Source organism: Diabrotica virgifera, chromosome 7, assembly GCF_917563875.1.
Source record: "Diabrotica virgifera virgifera chromosome 7, PGI_DIABVI_V3a".
Classification (NCBI taxonomy): Eukaryota; Metazoa; Arthropoda; class Insecta; order Coleoptera; family Chrysomelidae; genus Diabrotica; species Diabrotica virgifera.
The window spans coordinates 253041865-253061327 of NC_065449.1; the positions used below are offsets into that span (position 1 = coordinate 253041865).

At 31.4% G+C, this 19463-nt stretch overlaps 1 protein-coding gene across 1 annotated transcript; it reads right to left on the reverse strand.

Annotated features, from left to right (window-relative positions):
* Window positions 1–11370: 11370 nt before the first annotated feature.
* On the reverse strand, window positions 11371–15611 carry LOC126888443 (uncharacterized). The gene is made up of 2 exons (XM_050656709.1): window positions 15113–15611; window positions 11371–12231 (listed from the first exon to the last, which is right to left on the reverse strand). The coding sequence occupies exons 1-2, from the start codon at window positions 15531–15533 to the stop codon at window positions 11417–11419; spliced, it is 1236 nt and encodes a 411-aa protein (XP_050512666.1). The 5' UTR covers window positions 15534–15611; the 3' UTR covers window positions 11371–11416.
* Window positions 15612–19463: the final 3852 nt, after the last annotated feature.

The following is a 19463-nucleotide window of genomic DNA, read 5'->3' on the forward strand; positions in this document are numbered from 1 at the left end:
TAATACCAAAGTAGAACAATAACAGAAAATGATACTAAAAAGATTTTAACTAGGTGCAAAGCTACAACAAATGTTCAAAATTACCTCCTTTAAAGGTGACAGAATAATTTTATATTCACCATTGGCGCCCGTACAGTTAATGGCCTTAATTTTTTAAAGAAAAAAAAATAGTACACCACTGGGAAACGTCAAATTAAAAATCATTTTTGAATTCCTCGTTCAATTGACGACAAAAAATCATTCTTGTCTTTTTGTCATATGCGGTGCCGTTTTTTATAGAAAAAAATAAAACATCTTACCGCTTACAAATTATTCGAGGTAGATTCCATATGCATAGAAACTTATTTCAAATACTTTGTAAACGTTAAGATACTTGATTTTTTTGCATAAAAACGGCGCCTCATATGAAAAAAGACAAAAACGATTTTTTGTCGTAAATTGAACGAGGAATTCAAAAATGATTTTTAATTTGACATATCTCAGTGGCGTACTATTTTTTTATTTAAAAATATTCGGGCCATTACCCGTACGCGGGCCAATGGTGAATATAAAATTACTCTGTCATCTTTAAAGGAGGTAATTTTGAACATTTGTTGTAGCCTTGTACATAGTTAAAATCTTTTTAGAAATATTTTCTGTTATTGTTCTAGTTTGGCATTATTATATTGGAGAGTTCTTGATAATGTATTACGAAATGAAAAATACGCGCGAAGATATTTTTTTTTGCATAAAAACGGTGCACCATATGGAAAAAAGACAAGAAAGGTTCTTTATCATAAATTAAACGTGGAATACAAAAATAATTTTTAGTTTGAGATATCCCAGTGGCGTACTATTTTTTTCTTTAAAAAATTCAGATCAATACCCGTAGGCGCGCCAATGATGAATATAAAATTGTTATTTGTTTGCCAAAAAATCCGCAATAACTACCTCTTGAAACCCACCAAATTTAATTTTCATAGCTTAAAAGGTCTTAGAGCAATAAAAAAGTTCGCAGTTTGAAAAAAAAATTTCAACACCCCGTATCTTGGAAACAAAGCATTTGCGGACATACATTTATACAGCAAACTGTCATTATTTTTTCATGTAGAATTACCCCTTAAAGTTTTTCATACTTATTTACTAACACCCTGTATAGGAACAGCATAGATACTCAGGAAGCTAATATAATAGGTCTGGATCCCGCGTATGAAAAAAAAGTTGATTAATAGCAAGCTGAAAATTTGTTAATAGCTTAAGGGTGTCTAGTCGGATCAACTTTGATATATGGGAACACTGGAACAGGGGCAGTTTTAATTGTGGAACAGGTTAAAAATTTGGAACGGTCAGGCCACGAAAACAGCACATTTATTTTGTCCGACAGAATAGACTTAAGCTCTCCGAACAGAGATTAAACTCTCATGCAAAAATCAGACTGCTAATTATCACCTGTCATAATTCCTGTCATTTGACATATTCTACATGTTCCACTCATTAAAACGCCCATTTGGTGATAAATAGCAGTCTGATTTTTGCATGAGAGTTTAATCTCTGTTCGGAGAGTTTAAGTCTGGTCTGTCGGACAAAATAAATGTGCCGTTTTCGTGGTCTGACCGTTCCAAATTTTTAACCTGTTCCACAATTAAAACTTCCCCTGTTCCAGTGTTCCCATATATCAAAGTTTGTCCGACTAGACACCCTTAAGCTATTAACAAATTTTCAGCTTGCTATTAATCAACTTTTTTTTCATACGCGGGATCCAGACCTATAATGTAGTAAATGGGGTGCATGTCCTGGCGTCTTAATAACAACGGCACAGGCACTGTGTTTCTCAAATTCTCAACTACTCAATATGCGTGCCCTGTCCACACCGATCTGTCTACACCGAACAAGTTGTTACTGTGCTAAATGAGACATGCAGTATAGAAAGTCTATGGCTAGACAAGCTATAGTTTACAGAGCTGTAAGAGCAGTCAAGTGAAGCGCGTAAAATGTGCCCCACGGTGAGTGTAGTGGATGGCCAGACTGAGCTGTAATATATCGCGCAGAAACATAGCAACAAGGATAGGACCCATTTTTCGCGCTTCATTCTACTGCCCTTACAGCGCTGTAAATTGTCGCTTGTCTGGCCGCAGCCTAAGGGGTTTTGCAGAACCCTCAACACGCAGAGGCATTGCAGAGCACATAGAGAAGATTAAACAGATCGCGGACGAGAGGCATGCTCTATAAAAAGCTCGAACACCACAAAAGCGACTAAAATCCAGGAAAAGCTTCCTTGGAACAGTGCAGGATGAACCGCCTGAGTATTTTCCTCTTCCCCAGGTTCAACGGACCGGCCAGTCTCTAGGCCTTAAAACGTGGAAAAAGAACTGGGGTCGCTCCAGTAAAATCCAACATGGTAAAATAGGGGAACATAGACCAAGATGATGTGAACTATGGAGAAACCATTGACATATTAAGCGTAGACTCGGCATACTCACCAAAAAAGCGTAACGCGGAAACAGCATGGAAACAGTCGATCGGTGGTCTATCTATCTCTTTTAACCAAACGATCTCACGCATGTGACTGACAAAGATGGCTAGATCACTCAATCCTATGTCGACGTTACACTCCGATGCATTGAGTGGCATATCCCTAGCCAAGTCTATCCTTTTACATGTCTCTGGGAGAAACACAGAATATGGAACATCTTCTTACAATGTAGAAACTGTTCTCATCGGTGTACCCTTGAAGATTTGTGGCTCGTCAACAAAGATGGAACCGACATAGCCCGAAATTATATGAATGTCATGACCGAACACGATAAAGAAAGAAAGAAGAACATAAATATAAGCGAAAAATTAACCAATTATTAAATATTAGGCAATACTGCCTAATTTGAGGAATATTGTCTAAGATTTGGGGAAGGGCTATGTCCAAAGTTGGATAGAAATGGGCTAAAGAAGAAGAAGAAGAAGAGGCAATATTTAACAGAATAAACAAAAGATTTAACAACGGAAATAAAAAAATAAAATAGCAGCAGCGGAAATATGGAAACGAAATTCGAGAACTAAAACAAGGCAATCATTTCAAGATTCATTTTTCTACTTTTATCTACACACCGTTTCAAACGTTAGAATCAGTATGGTTGTATATTGCAAGCGGGTTTGCCATTCTGTGAATTATCATAAATAAATCCTCCTTTAGTATTCCACAGCACTTAACAGCGATACCTAATCCTCTACAAGTACCTGCCTATACTACCTTTCACGGCCTCTGCAGTGAATAGTGGCAACGTTGTCAAGCAAATTCTCATTTAGTGGGCTATCCCTGTAGACTACACTGCATCGCATGTTTGAAATAAGCTGTAGGTAACTTATTGGTATTAATAACTGACATCGGTAGCACCACATTTCAAATGCCTCTTCTGTTAGACTTCAACTTTCTAGGCCGTAAAGGAGACACTAAAGATGTAACATCTAGGAATTCTTACGCGTGTATTTTATACTTAGAGGTAAGCTGCAGAGAATCTTCCTAAGACCATTAAGACAGCTTCTGGCTTTGCCAATATAAATTTTTATTTCGTAGTTTGTTATATATTTCTAAAATACTTTCCATCATCCTTTGGAACCCCTGCGCATCACCCCGAGTTGGCCATTTACTTCAGTAGGTACTACCTTCTGATTTGTCCAAGGCTGCTCTAAAGATGTTTTCATAGTATATGTTAAATAATGCAGGTAACAGTAATCAACACTGTCTAACTCTACTGTAAAGATCTTAGGCTTAGGCAGTTCATTTTCGAATCACACTGTTGCATTTTGTTGAAGAAATAAGTTTGAGATCAGTCTTATATCCTTACCATCGAGTCCTGAAGTTTTTAGTATATCGATTAGTTTCCCATGTGGTACTTTGTCAAACGTCTTCTCGAAATCAATGAAACATGCATACACATCGAACTTGACATCCCTGATAGGGGAGTGCATATAGATTTTCACTTCGGAAAAAATCAAACAAGATAGAACTTTTGTAATTTCATTAAGAAATGTTTAATAAACAACATATCAAAAATTTCTACTCAAGAAGTGGGTGCTTCATTTTTTATTAAACAAATGAACTGCGAAATTCGATGTTTTTTTAAATAACTCCGAAAATATAAATTTTAGAAAAAAACTGACTTGACCATTGAAAAATTCAGAAAATTTTACAAAAAAACCTTATATAAAGATTTTTCTAAAATTAAATCTGTAGCTTCCATAATTTTTTATTTATAACGCTAAAGTCACCCTTCTCATAAACATTGGCGCACTGTAAACTAGCGTACGGCGAAGTGCACGGTTGAGTTATTTTAATGTAATTCTTTAACTGATCGATCAAATGAAATTTTAGGAATTGGACATGAAAGAAGAATAATTAAGCTATCTTATGGTTTTAATAAAAAGAAATAAAATTTATGGACATAAGTACGGTGTGGGCTGAAAGTTAGACTTACATGAATTTTGTTTAAAAATGATTTAAAAATGTGTAACTAATACAATTTTTCTTATAAAACTCTCAATTTTGCACAACTTACCGTTCAAACATTATACTAAACAAAGTTTTATTAAAAAAATGAATGTGTGTGTACTTTTTAGATACGCACGTAAGAAGTTATACTTCTATTATAATATAATTTCAACGAAATAAATATACCTACTTAACAGTTACAATACAAAAAATTAACAATAATTACCAAAAATGAACCAAAACTTAACAATGCCAAATATTAAAAAAAAAAAAAAGAAAAAAATATGAATCGTCCGGGATTTGAACCCGCAATCTCGCGACTTTTTGATCTCTGGTCCAATGCTCTTCCAACAAGGCCATCAAGCCGCATGGTAGTTACCTTTCAGATATACATAATTATACATCACGGTGATAAGTGAAATATAAAAATAGATGTTTTATTATTTTACGCCCAAGGAAGACAAATCCAAAGACACAAAATTATAATAAAAAACCTTTTAAACCACCTTTTTCAAATTGCGCAAGTTGTATTATTAATATTAATGTTAATAAATAAAATATAAATATTTTGACGTTTCACAATTTGACAATTCACTTTTAACTGCAGTGCCTTAAAACTTTAAAACAATAGTGCCTTAAAGTAGCATTTTTAACGCTCCTATGGAGTCCTAAAAATTGCATTTTTAACACGTTTGTAGAAAAATATATTTAAAAACACTAATATATTCTTTCCACACCTTTTCTGGACTGATACATACATAAATTAAAACATTTTGAAGTATAACTTCAAAAATATAATATGAAAACTATTTAAAAAGGCAGTATAACTATTAACTAACCTTTGTTGTTTCTCTTCCCATAAATTTTAAAACGCAACAACCATACATAACCAAACCGTCAACCGTCCAAACCACAGCTGCGCTACAGCTGCCATATTGGATAATTTTTGACATGTCATTTGAACATCCAATCAGAACAAAGTTATAATGCGCATTCGCCAGGATCGTAGGTTTTAACATATAAAAATTCACCCTCATATCGCCCGTAAAGAAGTATAACTTCAATAACTTCAAAAAATCTCAAAAATTTAATTCAAATGATACGACGTCTCAAAAAATGTAATTTTTGAAAACTTAATAGTTTTACAGAATTAACACCACTTTAAGACGGTATTACTCAAGTTTGAACAGGTCTATTAGAGTTTTATAGGTCTTTTTTAAAGCTTAGGATGTAGTCTTTAAAATACACTAAATTATTTTACTTTAGAAATGAAATACACTCTTTCTTTTTGAGAAAATTAAGAAAGATACCTAACAAAAATGTAATACAAAAACCGAAAATTACCAGCTAAAAAATGTTTATACAAAGTGATCAAAACTTTTTTCTGTAAGACTTACCTTAAATACATTTAATAATAAGCTTCGACAATAATAAATGTTCAACAAAATTTTTTTTTAGCTCTTATACAGTATGTCTGCGTAACTTGGAACCTATTGATAACTTTTTTATTATCAGTTTTACGAAAAAATATGAATTTCACTCAAGAGTAAAGTACCTCTATAATTCACAATATCGAAAATTGTTATTAAGAAAAGTTGTCTGGAATAAAAAAATATGTTTCAGTGTTCAAGTACATCCTTCTAATTAAAATATTGTGAATAATAAAGGCACTTAACTCTTAAGAAAAATTCATATTTTTTACATACCTCGTATAAAACTAAAAAAAGTTTGATATCTGATGGTTGTATCTTAGATTTTAGACCAGGTAGAGCATTTTATGAAGAATAAGTTTTTTTCGTAAAATTGAAAATAAAATAGTTACAATAATTGAAATAAAATGATGATGGGTATTCGTAATTTGAGAAAAAATTGATTTTTTTTTCGATTAGAATGATGTAATTGTATATTAAAATATAGTTTTTAATTTCAAACAACTTTTCATAATAGTATTTTTTGATATTCTGGAATATACAGGTATAGTTTATCCACCAATAATTTTCCAACATAATCAGCACTCATATTGATATCAAAGAGACCGGCTTTCGAATCAAGGTTGTCAGATATATTTCCTAAAATTCCCAAGTTTATATATTCTGAAAATGTTTTCTCTATTTTAGTATTCAATTGTTACTCAATGACACTGTTAGAAAGATAATATGAAAATATTCTTAAAAAATATATAAATTAATTAACTAGGTACTTCAAATTTCAACGGGCCTTCACTAATAAATTGAAGCAACTTTGTATATATTATACTTAAAGGAAATTTTGGAGTATCGGCAACACTGTAGTCTGGGCAGAATTAAGTAGCGGGTTTTAAATTGACTTTGCCATATTGATGATTTTAACACGATATTAAGAATTTTGTTTTAATGTTAAAACAAGTTTAAACATTTAAAGTATCAAATTTTAAGTAATAAAAAACCAAATTGTGATAGTCACATCCAGTACTTCTAGTTCGTTTCAATTCAACAACAAAAGAACACTATTAGTTAGCTCTTCCCTCTCTCCCTAACGTTAAATCGGCATCGTATTTCATGAACGCGGCAACACCGCGTTCATAATTGTACACCTGCGTGTCACCAAACAAAATTCTTTCCGATTCGTTTATTTGAACAGTGGCGGAGTTACTGGAGAGTTATATATATTTTTGCTACCAAATAATTAATCGAATTAAAAAACAAAGATTTGCATGTTCAATGTGAACGCGTTGTTTCAAAAATGAATATAGTTGAATGACTGATAATGCAATTGTTTCGAGAATTCACGAATTAACAAAAATCGGGTATAAGACGATATAATATAATAGGTACAATTATTGTTTAATTAGGTACTGTTACATAATCATTCCTTAAAACGGAAGCGAAGAAATAAAAAATTGGGTAAGAGGATTGGCACTGTTGCAAAGGAAGTTTATCAATAAACAGTTTATATCTTATTAGTTTATTACAAAGAAAATAGATAGTCCATATTGTGAGGACACTCCAGTCTGAAAAAAATTATGATTCGCTTTCTTTACAGATTCCTACTCAAAAATATCATCATCAATGGTGCTACAGCCCTATGAAAGAGCCTCGACCTTCCCAAGTCTATTACGCCAGTCAGTCCTATCCATTGCCAACCGTTGCCAGTTTGCTGCACCTATTTTTCTCCCATCCTCATCTACACCATCTTTCCATCTAAGTATTTCGTTGCATTGGTCGTCGTTGAGATTTCCGTCCGGCATCTTTAACTTTCGATTTCGTAACCATGGATTTTTCCTGGGTTGGGTAGTTAACCCAACGCCAAACCCCCTTTTCGGAGGGCCATTTCACCCGCTCTCGTCAGTTCCCGACCCAACTTTCCACCCGGGTTGGATACCGGATCTCCAGATTGGGTTGCTCGGTTAACAGGGGACACCAACGTGAAGGTGAGAGTCGGATTTGAGTAGAAGAGGCTAAGTGGAGTAAACTGGAATCAACTCCATGTTTTCGCATTCTACCGCTTTATCCCCTATTCAAAAATATCCCCCTTAAACAAATCTGAAGAGTGAATAGCTATTTTTTTTGTCAGAAATTGTTAAAACAATTTTTTTAAACAAATTCAAAACATTTCCTTTTTTGCACCAAAATATATTGTTTTAGGTTTTTTGGATCATTCTAGACATGAAAGGTATCTTGTAATTTTTCTCAAAAGTTGATAGTCTTCGAGTTATAGGCGATTTAATATCAGAAAAATGCGAAAATGCGCATTTTCGAGGCTTATTAACTCATATTTAAATTGTTATTTTTGAGGTTTCCAAGAGCTTAAATTGAAGCCTAAGCATTCATCTTTAGGATTCTGAAGAGTAATCGGGTCCAACTTCAATGTATACCCTTGTTTTTTAATTGTTAATTATGCGCGTCCATCTGATTTTTATGCCGTAGGATATTTCAAAATCTCCGATTTTGCCCCGAAAACATTTTTTTAGGTTTTTTGGGCAATTATAAACAAAAATGGTTGTATCATTTTTCTAAGAAGATAATAGTTTTCGAGTTATAAGCGATTTAAAATCTGAAAAATGCGAAAATACGCTATACGTATTTTCAAATTTTGCATATTTAACTCGAAAACTATTACCCTCTCAGAAAAATAACAAGAAACCTTTTTTGTTTAGAATGAGCGAGAAAATCTAAAAAAATGTTTTTCAGAGCAAAAGAAGATTTTTCTGAAATAGTATACATACGGCATAAAAATCGGATGGACTCGTGTAATTAACAATTAAAGAATTACAGACTAAATGGAAATTAGACCCGAATATTCTTCAGAATCCTAAAGATCAATGCTTAAGCTTTAATTTAAGCTCATGGAAACCTCAAAAATAATAATTTAAATATGAGTTTTTTAGTCCTAAAAATGCGTATTTTTGCATTTTTCATATTTTAAATCGCTTATAACTCGAAAACTATTAATTTCTCAGAAATATGACAAGAAACCTTTTTTGTTTAGAATGAGCCAGAAAATCTAAAAAAATGTTTTTCAGAGCAAAATATGAGATTTTTAAAATAGTATACGGCATAAAAATCGGATGGACCCGTATAATTATCAATTAAAGAATAACGGCCTAAATGGAAGTTAGACCCGATTACCCTTCAGAATCGTGAAAATGAATGCTTAAGCTTCAATTTACGCACTTGGCAACCTAAAATTAATAATTTAAATATGAGTTTTTAAGTCTCGAAAATGTGTATGTTCGCCTTTTTCATATTTTAAATCGCTTATAATTCAAAACTATTAACTTCTCAGAAAAATGACAAGATACCTTGTGTGTTTAGAATCACCCAAAAAAACTAAAAAATGTTTTCAGGGGCAACATAGGAGATTGTTGAAATAGAGCGCCACCGCACCGGCGTAAAAATCGGATGGACGCACATTATTAGCAATTAAAAAACAAAGGTCTAAATTGAAGTTAGACCAGACTACTCTTCAGAATCTTGAAAATGAATGTTAAAAATTTAATTTAAGCACTTGGCAACCATAAAAATAATAATTTAAATATGAGTTTTTAACCTTCTAAAACAGCGATTTTCGCATTTTTCCGATTTTAAATCGCCTATAACTCAAAAACTATCAACTTTTGAGAAAAATGACAAAATAACTTTCTTGTTTAGAATGACCTAAAAAACCTAAAACATATTTTCCGGAACACAAAAGAAAATCTTTTGAATTTGTTTGTTGAAAAATTATTTAATTGATATAAAAAAATATACAGATACAAAAACCGTGTGCGTTTCTTTTTAAAGTTAAAACAGAAATTAAATATGATTTTTCTCGAAATATATGCGTTTGATGAACTGACCGACCCTTTTTCTTCATTTCCACGCCAGTGGTCAGCACTGTCATCAAAGAGACTAAAGAGCCGACAGTTGGCAAATTCCCGATGGAAACACTATACTTTACTCTTTAAAGAAATTCATATTTTTGACATAACTCGTATAAAATTGATAAAATTTAATATCTGCTGGTTGAGTTTTAGATTTTTGACTATCCAGAGTATTTTATGAAGACTAAGTTTTTCCGTAAAATTGATAATAAAAAAGTTTTCCATATGGTTCCTAGCTACGCAAACATACTGTATACGAGCTTGTGTATAAGAATTTTCAAATTGTAATGCCATATTCGGATTCAGCATAACCAAAAACAAAATAGAAACATATTTGATCAAAGAAAAATGATGAATTCAACGATATTTTTAAAATTATTTATACAAAACAATTGTTAGTGTTTAAAAAATTAATAAACAATTAGCGGCCAAATCTGCGAGTAGAACTTTTTTACTTTAACATGTATATAAACTAAAAAATAATGTGTGTGTACTTTGTACGCACGTAAGAAGTTATACTTCTATTATATGATTTAAACGAAATTAATATACTTTTTATTTATATTTTGTTTAAATATTAAACTAATTTATACTTACTACTTCTCAAACATTTTTATTAGAACAGTGCCAAAAATTAAAATAATAAAAGAATAAAACACACACAAACACATTAAACAAGCCACAAATGATGTCTGAACATTAATTGTCGAAAAATTTTTTTAACTAAATACGTATTTTCTGAAAATACAATTATATAATAAACATACTTACAATCATAAAATGTATTAAAAAAAACAAAAAAGAAAGTTTCTATTGGGACTCGAACCAGCGCTGATAAGAGCGGTTGGTATTGGAATTCATTAGCCTTCTCCGCTTAGCCACGGACACCATGTGTCATTATTTACGAAGATCGACTAACTAAACGGATTAAACTTGTGATATTTTGATATTTTGAAAATTGATCAAATTATTTTAATTTTGAATTGAAATGATTTAGAATTGAAAAAATACAACAAAACATAGAGTAAAAAAACAATATATTAGGTGAATATTGATAGAAATTTTGATGGTAATCAAATTATATAAATAAAAGTATTACATACTATGTATTTTGGCAGATCAAATAGGTAGGTTTATACCCATGATACATTAACAATTATTACGTACCTGTTGCTTTTAAAAACTATTTAAAAGTCACTACAATATTATAAACTTTTTTGTTTCTGTCCTCACAACAATAAAACTAATATATTATACATTTGTTTACCTTTACCTTTACCTCCAAACCACAGCTGCCATATCGGATAATTTTTGACATGTCATTTGAACATCCAATCAGAACAAAGTTATAATGCGCATGCGCCGGGCTGATAGGTTTTAACATATAAAAAAATCACCCTCTATCGCCGGTAAAGAAGTATAACTTCAATAAAAAAAGTTTTAGAAAAATATAAGCTTGTTTAAATTATTCCGAAACAATGCATGTTTTCGTTCTATGTAATTGCACTCCCGTATGACATCCCTATTAGAATAAAATAATAAAAATATCTGCAATAAAAATACAATGTTCATTCAGTATATAAATATTTAATAAAACAATAAAAGCTACATTTTTAAATCCATTCTTTTTGAACTAACATTTTAAATAAAAACACAAATTTTCTTCTAGCAATAGGATGCATACTATCAACTGTTAAATTTTTGAGAATGTCAAAGTCAGTTTTTTCACCTTTTTTGATGTATATTATAAGATTGTTCATTAAAAGTATATGGAAAAACTCTCCAATAGTGTTTTCCTTTAGATTATTGATAAAATCGACATACTTGAACGAAGCTACATCACATTTTAGAGATTCCAAAGTTTTAATAACATGTTCATGGTACAGCTGTAGAAGATATTCAAAATGTTCTTCCAATGTCACTATATCTACACTACTAAGAAGAAAGAAGATTAAATCAGTGGTGACATCTTGTATACCGTACATCTGAAAGTCCACAAAATTATTTTTTACTATCCTTCCGTCTTTGTCTTTTTTCTGCATAGTATTATTCACCCACATATCCTTGTGTACAAGTCCAGAAAATACAGTTTCTTTAATATCAAACTTGTTAAATAAATTCCCTTTGCTAAAATTGTCTTCATCAGCATCGATTAAATCATCTAACTTATCTACATGTTTCCTGCAAATATGGTCTTGACTTAGTATTTGTTTCAAGGTAGCTCTGGGCATCTTTGGTATACCACGATGATCGGGGCCATTTTCTTTGGGTTTATTTTTGGGACAATTGTCTACAAATACCTTTTGAAACAAATCTGGTTGTTTCAGTTTGATTGCTAGAGGAACGGCGTGGAAGACAGCTAAGTCAGTGACTAGTAGTTTGGCGCCCTCTAAGTCAAATCCTTTGTGTCTGTCTTGATTGCCGAATCCTGAAAATTTAAAAATATTTATTTAAAGTGTACGCAAAACCATTTGACAATATTAAAAAGGAGTAACTTTTTTTTTTATTTTGGATCAAAAATTAAAGTAGGAAATATCCTATCGGAAGAATTCCTTGGAACTAAAGCATTGTCGTTCTCCGGTTCGGTTTAAAACAGAGCTAAACAATTATTTTTTTACACTAGTCTCCTATTTTTTATTGCAGATATTGGATCAGAATTCAATCCTCTAATAGCTGGACATCAAATTCAAGCTCAAAAAAATTTCAAAAAGTTCCAAAAGCTCAAAAATGAATGTAGCAGAGGATAACATAAATAAACCAAAGCAGTGGCGACGCGTGACTTTTTCTAAAGTGTTACCAAACCAGATGTAAAAAATCTTATTTAAAAAAAATATTTTGAACCTCCCAAATATAAGTTTTTGTTTTCAATCCTGTGGGATAAAATTAAACAAATCACTATTCCCAAATTATATGTATGTAATTATGTACATGTAACAGGTATAACAATAAATAATAAACAAACTAAACATACACTGTGTGTCAGCTAAATGGAATAAATTCAATAGTTCAAATACTAATTGGTTTTTTGAAAAATGACTGAATCTGTCGATTAGTATTTCAAATGGAAATTTTTTTCATACAATAATAATGTATACAGGATGTCCCAATTTAGATATATGGCGTCATCATTGATTTTCTTAAATGGCAATACTGTCATTTTGATAGCTATTTGGATAGGGTGTGTAAAGTTATACATAACTACAAAATATCAAATTTTTATTCCTTAACATTTACAAGATAATAAAAAATAACAAAGTCGTGTCTGTAATTTGGAATAAATTCAATAGTTTAAATACTAATTGTTTTTTTTTTTTGAAAAATGACTAAATCTGTCGATTAGTATTTGAAATGGAAAATTTTTTCATACAATAATAATGTATACAGGGTGTCCCAATTTAGAGATATGGCGTCATCATTGATTTTCTTAAATGGCAATACTGTCATTTTGATAGCTATTTTGATAGGGTGTGTAAAGTTATACATAACGACAAAATATGAAATTTTTATTCCTTACCATTTACAAGATAATAAAAAATAACATTAAATCTCTAAATTGGGACACCCTGTATACATTATTATTGTATGTCAAAAATTTAGATTTCAAATACTAATCGACAGGTCTAAGCATTTTTCAAAAAAAAAAAATTATTATTTAAACTATTAAGTTTATTCCACATTACAGACATAACTTTATTTTTTATTATCTTGTAAATGTTAAAAAATAAAAATTTGATATTTTGCAGTTATGCATAGCTTTACACGCTCTATCTAAATAGCCATTAAAATAACAGTGTTGCCATATAAGAAAATTAACGATGACGTCATATTTCTAAATTGGGACATCCTGTATACATTATTATTGTATGTTAAAAATTAATATTTAAAATACTAATCGACAGATCTGAGCATTTTTCAAAAAAACAATTAGTATTTAACTACTGAATTTATTCCATTTGGCTGACACACGCTGTATTATTCTACCATAAAATTAACATAAAAAAATGAACAAGTAGGAAAAAGAATAGATTTTGAAAACTATTGTTCATATTTTAATTCTTCCATTTTCAATAATATCATTTTTTTTCTTCAAAATTATATATAAAAAAATATACAAGGAGAATAACTTTTCAAGTAGTTGATCAATTACGCAATACGTAGCAACACTCTTCCACACTGTAATCTGTAATAGCTACTAAACTAATGTTACCAATCCTCAAAATGGTGACAATACTGATATACACAGCGTGCCCGCGCGCCGTCTCTCGTCGCTCCAACAGAGCCGTCGCTCCTTCAAAATTTTCAGAAACGATCTAGTCCCGAGCGATAGCGAGGTTTCTCCTGCGTTACCACTGCCAGTATCGGTAACAGCATATAATAAAGTGCAATGGATTCATATATCTCGCCAATATTTTCGTGCGTCTAGTTGGCTATTTACTGAATTAGGTACTATTAACAAATATTTCTGTTGGTAAAAAATATAAATGGAATTATTTCATAAGTCATAAAATATTTATTGCAAGATTTTTAACTGTTACCAATGGTAACAGTGGTTACACGGACGCTTCGCCAGTAAACCAAAGAGAAGAAGATCTAAATAATTAGCTTAGTAAAATATTACATGAAACAATGGTGTAGAAATAATATGAAAAATGTTTAAAGATAATATCTCATAAATAATAGAAAAACATACTAATAAGAATCAAAGACAAAAGAAAAACAACAATGGATGGCAATGAAATTCTTGAACTTATGGATCAGAGAAGATAACAGGCTAACAACATAAGAAAAAATAGAAAGTAATATAACAAAAGATAAAGATCGCGAAAAAAAAAGTGGATGGAGGATAAATGCATTGTAATGGAAGAGTTAAAATGCAAACACGATACATTCAATATGTTCAAAAGGGCAGAGAGATAGCTAGCCTCTGTCATAAGAAAACTCCTAATAAAATTGTAGACTAGACAGGCGAAATGACGGTAAATGGAGAACAAATTAGGATAACTATTTAATGATGTCAGACCAGAAGAACAGCAGATACTAGAGGTAAAGACAAACGACCAGAAATACTAAAGGTAGAAGTACTATATACTATAAAGATGGCAAATATTAGGAAAGAAAGAACAGGTACAATACCAGTCTAACCACAAAAATCAAAAAAAATCTTTCAGAGCGTAGTGCTGGAAAGGAAGATATATCGATAGATAGAGACAGAGAAGGTGATTGGGAGCATAGAGTGCTGGGAAGGACTAAACGACGAAGTCATAATAGGAAAAAGCTGAAGAATAATAAGAAGAAATAATAATTCTTACCTGCTACTTGAAGATTTTCCAAAACCAAAACAGCATCTCCATCAGGTTCTTCTTTACCATCAAGATTGTATCTGGCAGCAATCAGTTTAGGAAAAATCTCGACCTCCTTCTGACCATGTTCTTTCAAAAACTTCTGCATGGTCGGCACAATTTCCTTATAAAAGGCAATCTCCGGTTTAAACAGGCTACTGCTCTGTGCAGCCATGTCTGCGTCAGCGATACAACATTTGGCGACAAAATGTTCGGTGTTTGTGGCATTGGTGTCCTTATTTCTTGTTGTTACTTGCAGCTTAAGCATGTCACTGAAGTAGTTATCTCCTGGTTGAGTGAGATTTGTTATTGTCTTGTCCACTATTTCAACATTTTCTCCAAGGGCTGGTTTCAATAAATTGTTTAGGTCTTTTATTCGTTCGCCTTCCATTTTCACACACAAAATTTACTAACAGCACAGCAAATAAATTTAGATAGATTACAAAAATAAACTAGATAGTCGATTACACACTATATGCTTATTTATACCTGTACGACACTATCTACATAGCACAATCATATCTCAAAATCAAAAATCTGGTAGTTTTTGTAGATAAGTACATAGGTACTTATAAACTCACAATCATCATGATACGATGCAAATCAAATAGTGTGTACTCTATGCATTATTATTGTATTTCTCATGGTTCATAAAAATTACTGGTCATTGCAAAATATTCAGTTATTTTGTATACAGGGTAAGGATGAAGTATAAGTATATGGAATCAAGTAAATATATTTGAAACAAAAAAGACGATGTTCATAAAACTTTCCATGAAAGAATCTACACAATAACACAAAACGTACCTATCTAATGTCGTATCCACTTTCGGTTTCACTGAAAATACCCTCTACTTTTTAAATTTAAATTGGACACTGTATGTTTTTACAGATTAAAAAAACTTGTTGTTTCTAATTCAGATAGACATAAGTTTGGTAGAAGAAATTTGTTAAAACGAGAAACAAATCATTTTAAAGTTAAATAATAGGTATATTTATCTCTTCAGATCAATCTTCTCCGTGTGCCTCATCCTTTAAGAGCATTGGCGATCATTACAGCTTTTTATTCTAATAAAATAAAATTTTTATTGGTTAAGTTATACTTCTTTAGGCGCGATTTCATTGAGGGTGAAATTTTATTAATCTGCGCGCATGCGCACACCAACAGTATGGTATTATAGTCGTTATACGGGCTCTGATTGGGCGTTGAAATGATTTGTCAATAATTGTTCAATATGGAGGTTATCGGTAAATAAAAATTTTGTTTATATTAGTTTTTATTGTTGCGAGGGGAGAAATAAAATCAAATTTATAATTATAGTGACTTTTTAAATAGTTTTGAAAAGCCGCAGGTACGTAATTCTAAATGTTTCAGTTGTATTCCAATAAAAAATTATCTTCATACCTATCTATGTATTTGGAAAATGTAAAAAAAATAATGTAGTTACCTATTAGTAGGCAATGCTTTAATTTACATAATCTGATTACGAACAAACTTTCTACAAATCTTCATCTAATATATCGTTTTCTTACTCTATATTTTGTTGCATTTTAATTCGACAAAAATCAAACTAATAATTTGATTAAATTCGTATAAATAAACAAAATGTCAAAATGTTTATGGTGTAAACGTTTAGTTTGTGTATATTTCCACATGACGTATACGCGAATGTGGTGCAGTGGGAAATCGCTTCGACTTTCGTACGGCGCGATACGCGTGAAGTGGGTTCAAGCCCCAAGCAAGTTGTTATTTTTTTATTTTTTTTTATAGATTTTATGATTGTAAGTATATTATTATAAAAATTTTTTGAAGTTATACTTCTTTACCGGCGATAGAGGGTAAATTTTTATATGGGAAAACCTAGCGACCGGGCGCATGCGCATTATAACTTTGTTCTGATTGGATGTTCAAATGACATGTCAAAAATTATTCAATATGGCGGCTGTGGCACAGCTGTAGTTAGATTATTTATGGTTGTTGCGTTTTAAAATTTGTGTGAAAAGAAACAACAAACAAAAGTTAGTTAATAGTTATACTGCCTTTTTAAATAGTTTTCATATACCTATATTTTTGGACTTTTGGACTATTTTGGACAAGGAAAACTCATTCTAATTTGGTAAGTACCTAGTTTTTATTATAATCATATTGTAATTATACATTTGGATTAGGTTGAAATACATACATTTGTTTTCTCAAGAATGCGGATTTTAGGGAGAAATCCCAAATTAAGTTCGATTTTTATTTTTAAATTATGATTTTTTGGCGTAGATTTATTTATCTAGTAGGTATGTAATGCTTTGATTTACATACTTAATTTGATTACCAACAAAAGTTCTACCAATCTTCATCTAATATATTGTTTTCTTACTGTTTTGTTATATTTTTATATTTTCTTCCACAAAATTTAAACTACATAATTTTCAAAACAACTGTCAAACAGTAAAACGTTCAGTTACCGTATTTTTCCACATGATAAATAATGTGCGATTGGACGAGTGAGTCTACGCTTCGATTACGAGTCAAAGCGGCACGAAATTCAAGGGTTCAATTCCCGATGCAAGTTTTATTTTTTTATGCATATTATGATTGTAAGTATATTTGTTATATAATTTTTTTTTCAGCAAATGCGTATTTAAAATTTTTGCCAACAATTATTATCGTCCAGAAATAATTTTTTTTTTGTGGCATTTTTCAATGTGTTTGTGTGCGTTTTATTCTTTTATTTTTTTAAATTTTTGGTATAGTCTTAAAAATCACATAATATGTAGTAGAAGTATAACTTCTTACGTGCGTACAAAGTACACACACATTCTTGTTTCAGAAAATACGTATTTAATTAAAATTTTTGGCAACAATTATTGTTCAGAAATCATTTGTGGCATTTTTCAATGTGTTTGTGTGTGTTTTATTCTTTTATTTTTTTGATTTTTTGTATTGTTTTAATAAAAATTTTTGGAAAGTAGTAGAGAAACTGTTTAAAGTACAGTACAACCTTGTTAATCCGGACCTCGTTCATCCGGATGTCCGGATCAATCCGGAATGAAAAAATAAAAAAAATTATTTTGATAATTGTATGTATGTATGTATGTAATGCGATTTCCCGGTCATTAATTTGTTGACTTGAGTGATCGGACGGTCTTTGATCGATCAAAGACTTTTTTGTAAACAAAAACTAATGCTCGCGTAAATCATATAGGGTGTAAATCATAGTAAGTTATCATTTCACATGTAGTTTTATTAACCTTATTATATTTCCGGATTATCCGGATTTTCGATTTACCGGATCGCTTCCGGTCCCAGTTAGTCCGGTTAAATGAGGTTGTACTGTATATTGATTTCGTTGAAATCATATTATAGAAGTATAACTTCTTACGTGCGCACAAAATACACACATTCTTTTTTTTTTAATTCAGTTGCAACGCGAAGGCAAAACAATCTTATTTTTCAATTAGAATACGGAGCGGAGTCCAGCCCTCTGAATCGCGATTTTCGACTCTAATTGGAGTCTCATCGGAGAGAGCGTAGGATTGTTCTATTCTCATCGGAGAACAAGCCTACGCTCTCTCCGATGAGACTCCAATTAGAGTCGAAAATCGCGATTCAGAGGGCTGGACTCCGCTCCGTATTCTAATTGAAAAATAAGATTGTTTTGCCTTCGCATTGCAACTGAATTAAAAATAAAATTTTTATTTTATTTTTATATTAGTCTTTACTCCTTTGAGTAACTAGGTCCATTTTCTGTTGGAATTTACCAGCTGAACAGACGGGGTCGTGAATTGTAAGTTTTTGAATTCCCTCTTGTCTTCTTCGCTTCAGCATCCATATGGCTTGCAAATTTTAGAAGCCTTGGAGGTGTTACCAAGGAAATGGACAATTAGTTTTCAATTTAAAAATCTTTTAGTAATGTTTTTAATATTTTTAAATATTATTAATAATGCTATTAGGATTGAAAACTTCATCTTAGCTTTTTATTCTGTCTGCAGCGGTTTTGAAGAGTTATATCGTTGTTTTTCCACTCAAATTCTTTAAATTTTTCAATCAGGACGTGCAAATGTCAAAAAAAATTTCAACTCTGAAGTCAGGTACAGCCAGATCAGCTGAATGCAATGAGACTTGCAATGTATGATCGATTAGGTTTTTGTTCATTGCAAGAGGGTGGTTTGTTCGAACATTTAAGTGGTCTTTACTAGTTTCGATGCAGTCATTTTCCTTTCCTTGTTTTTTGGGCCTCTGACGATCCGTGCTACATGAAGTGAATGATGCACAAAAATAGTTACAAACAAGGGGACTTGACATAATAAGATTGTGCGCTCAGAAAGT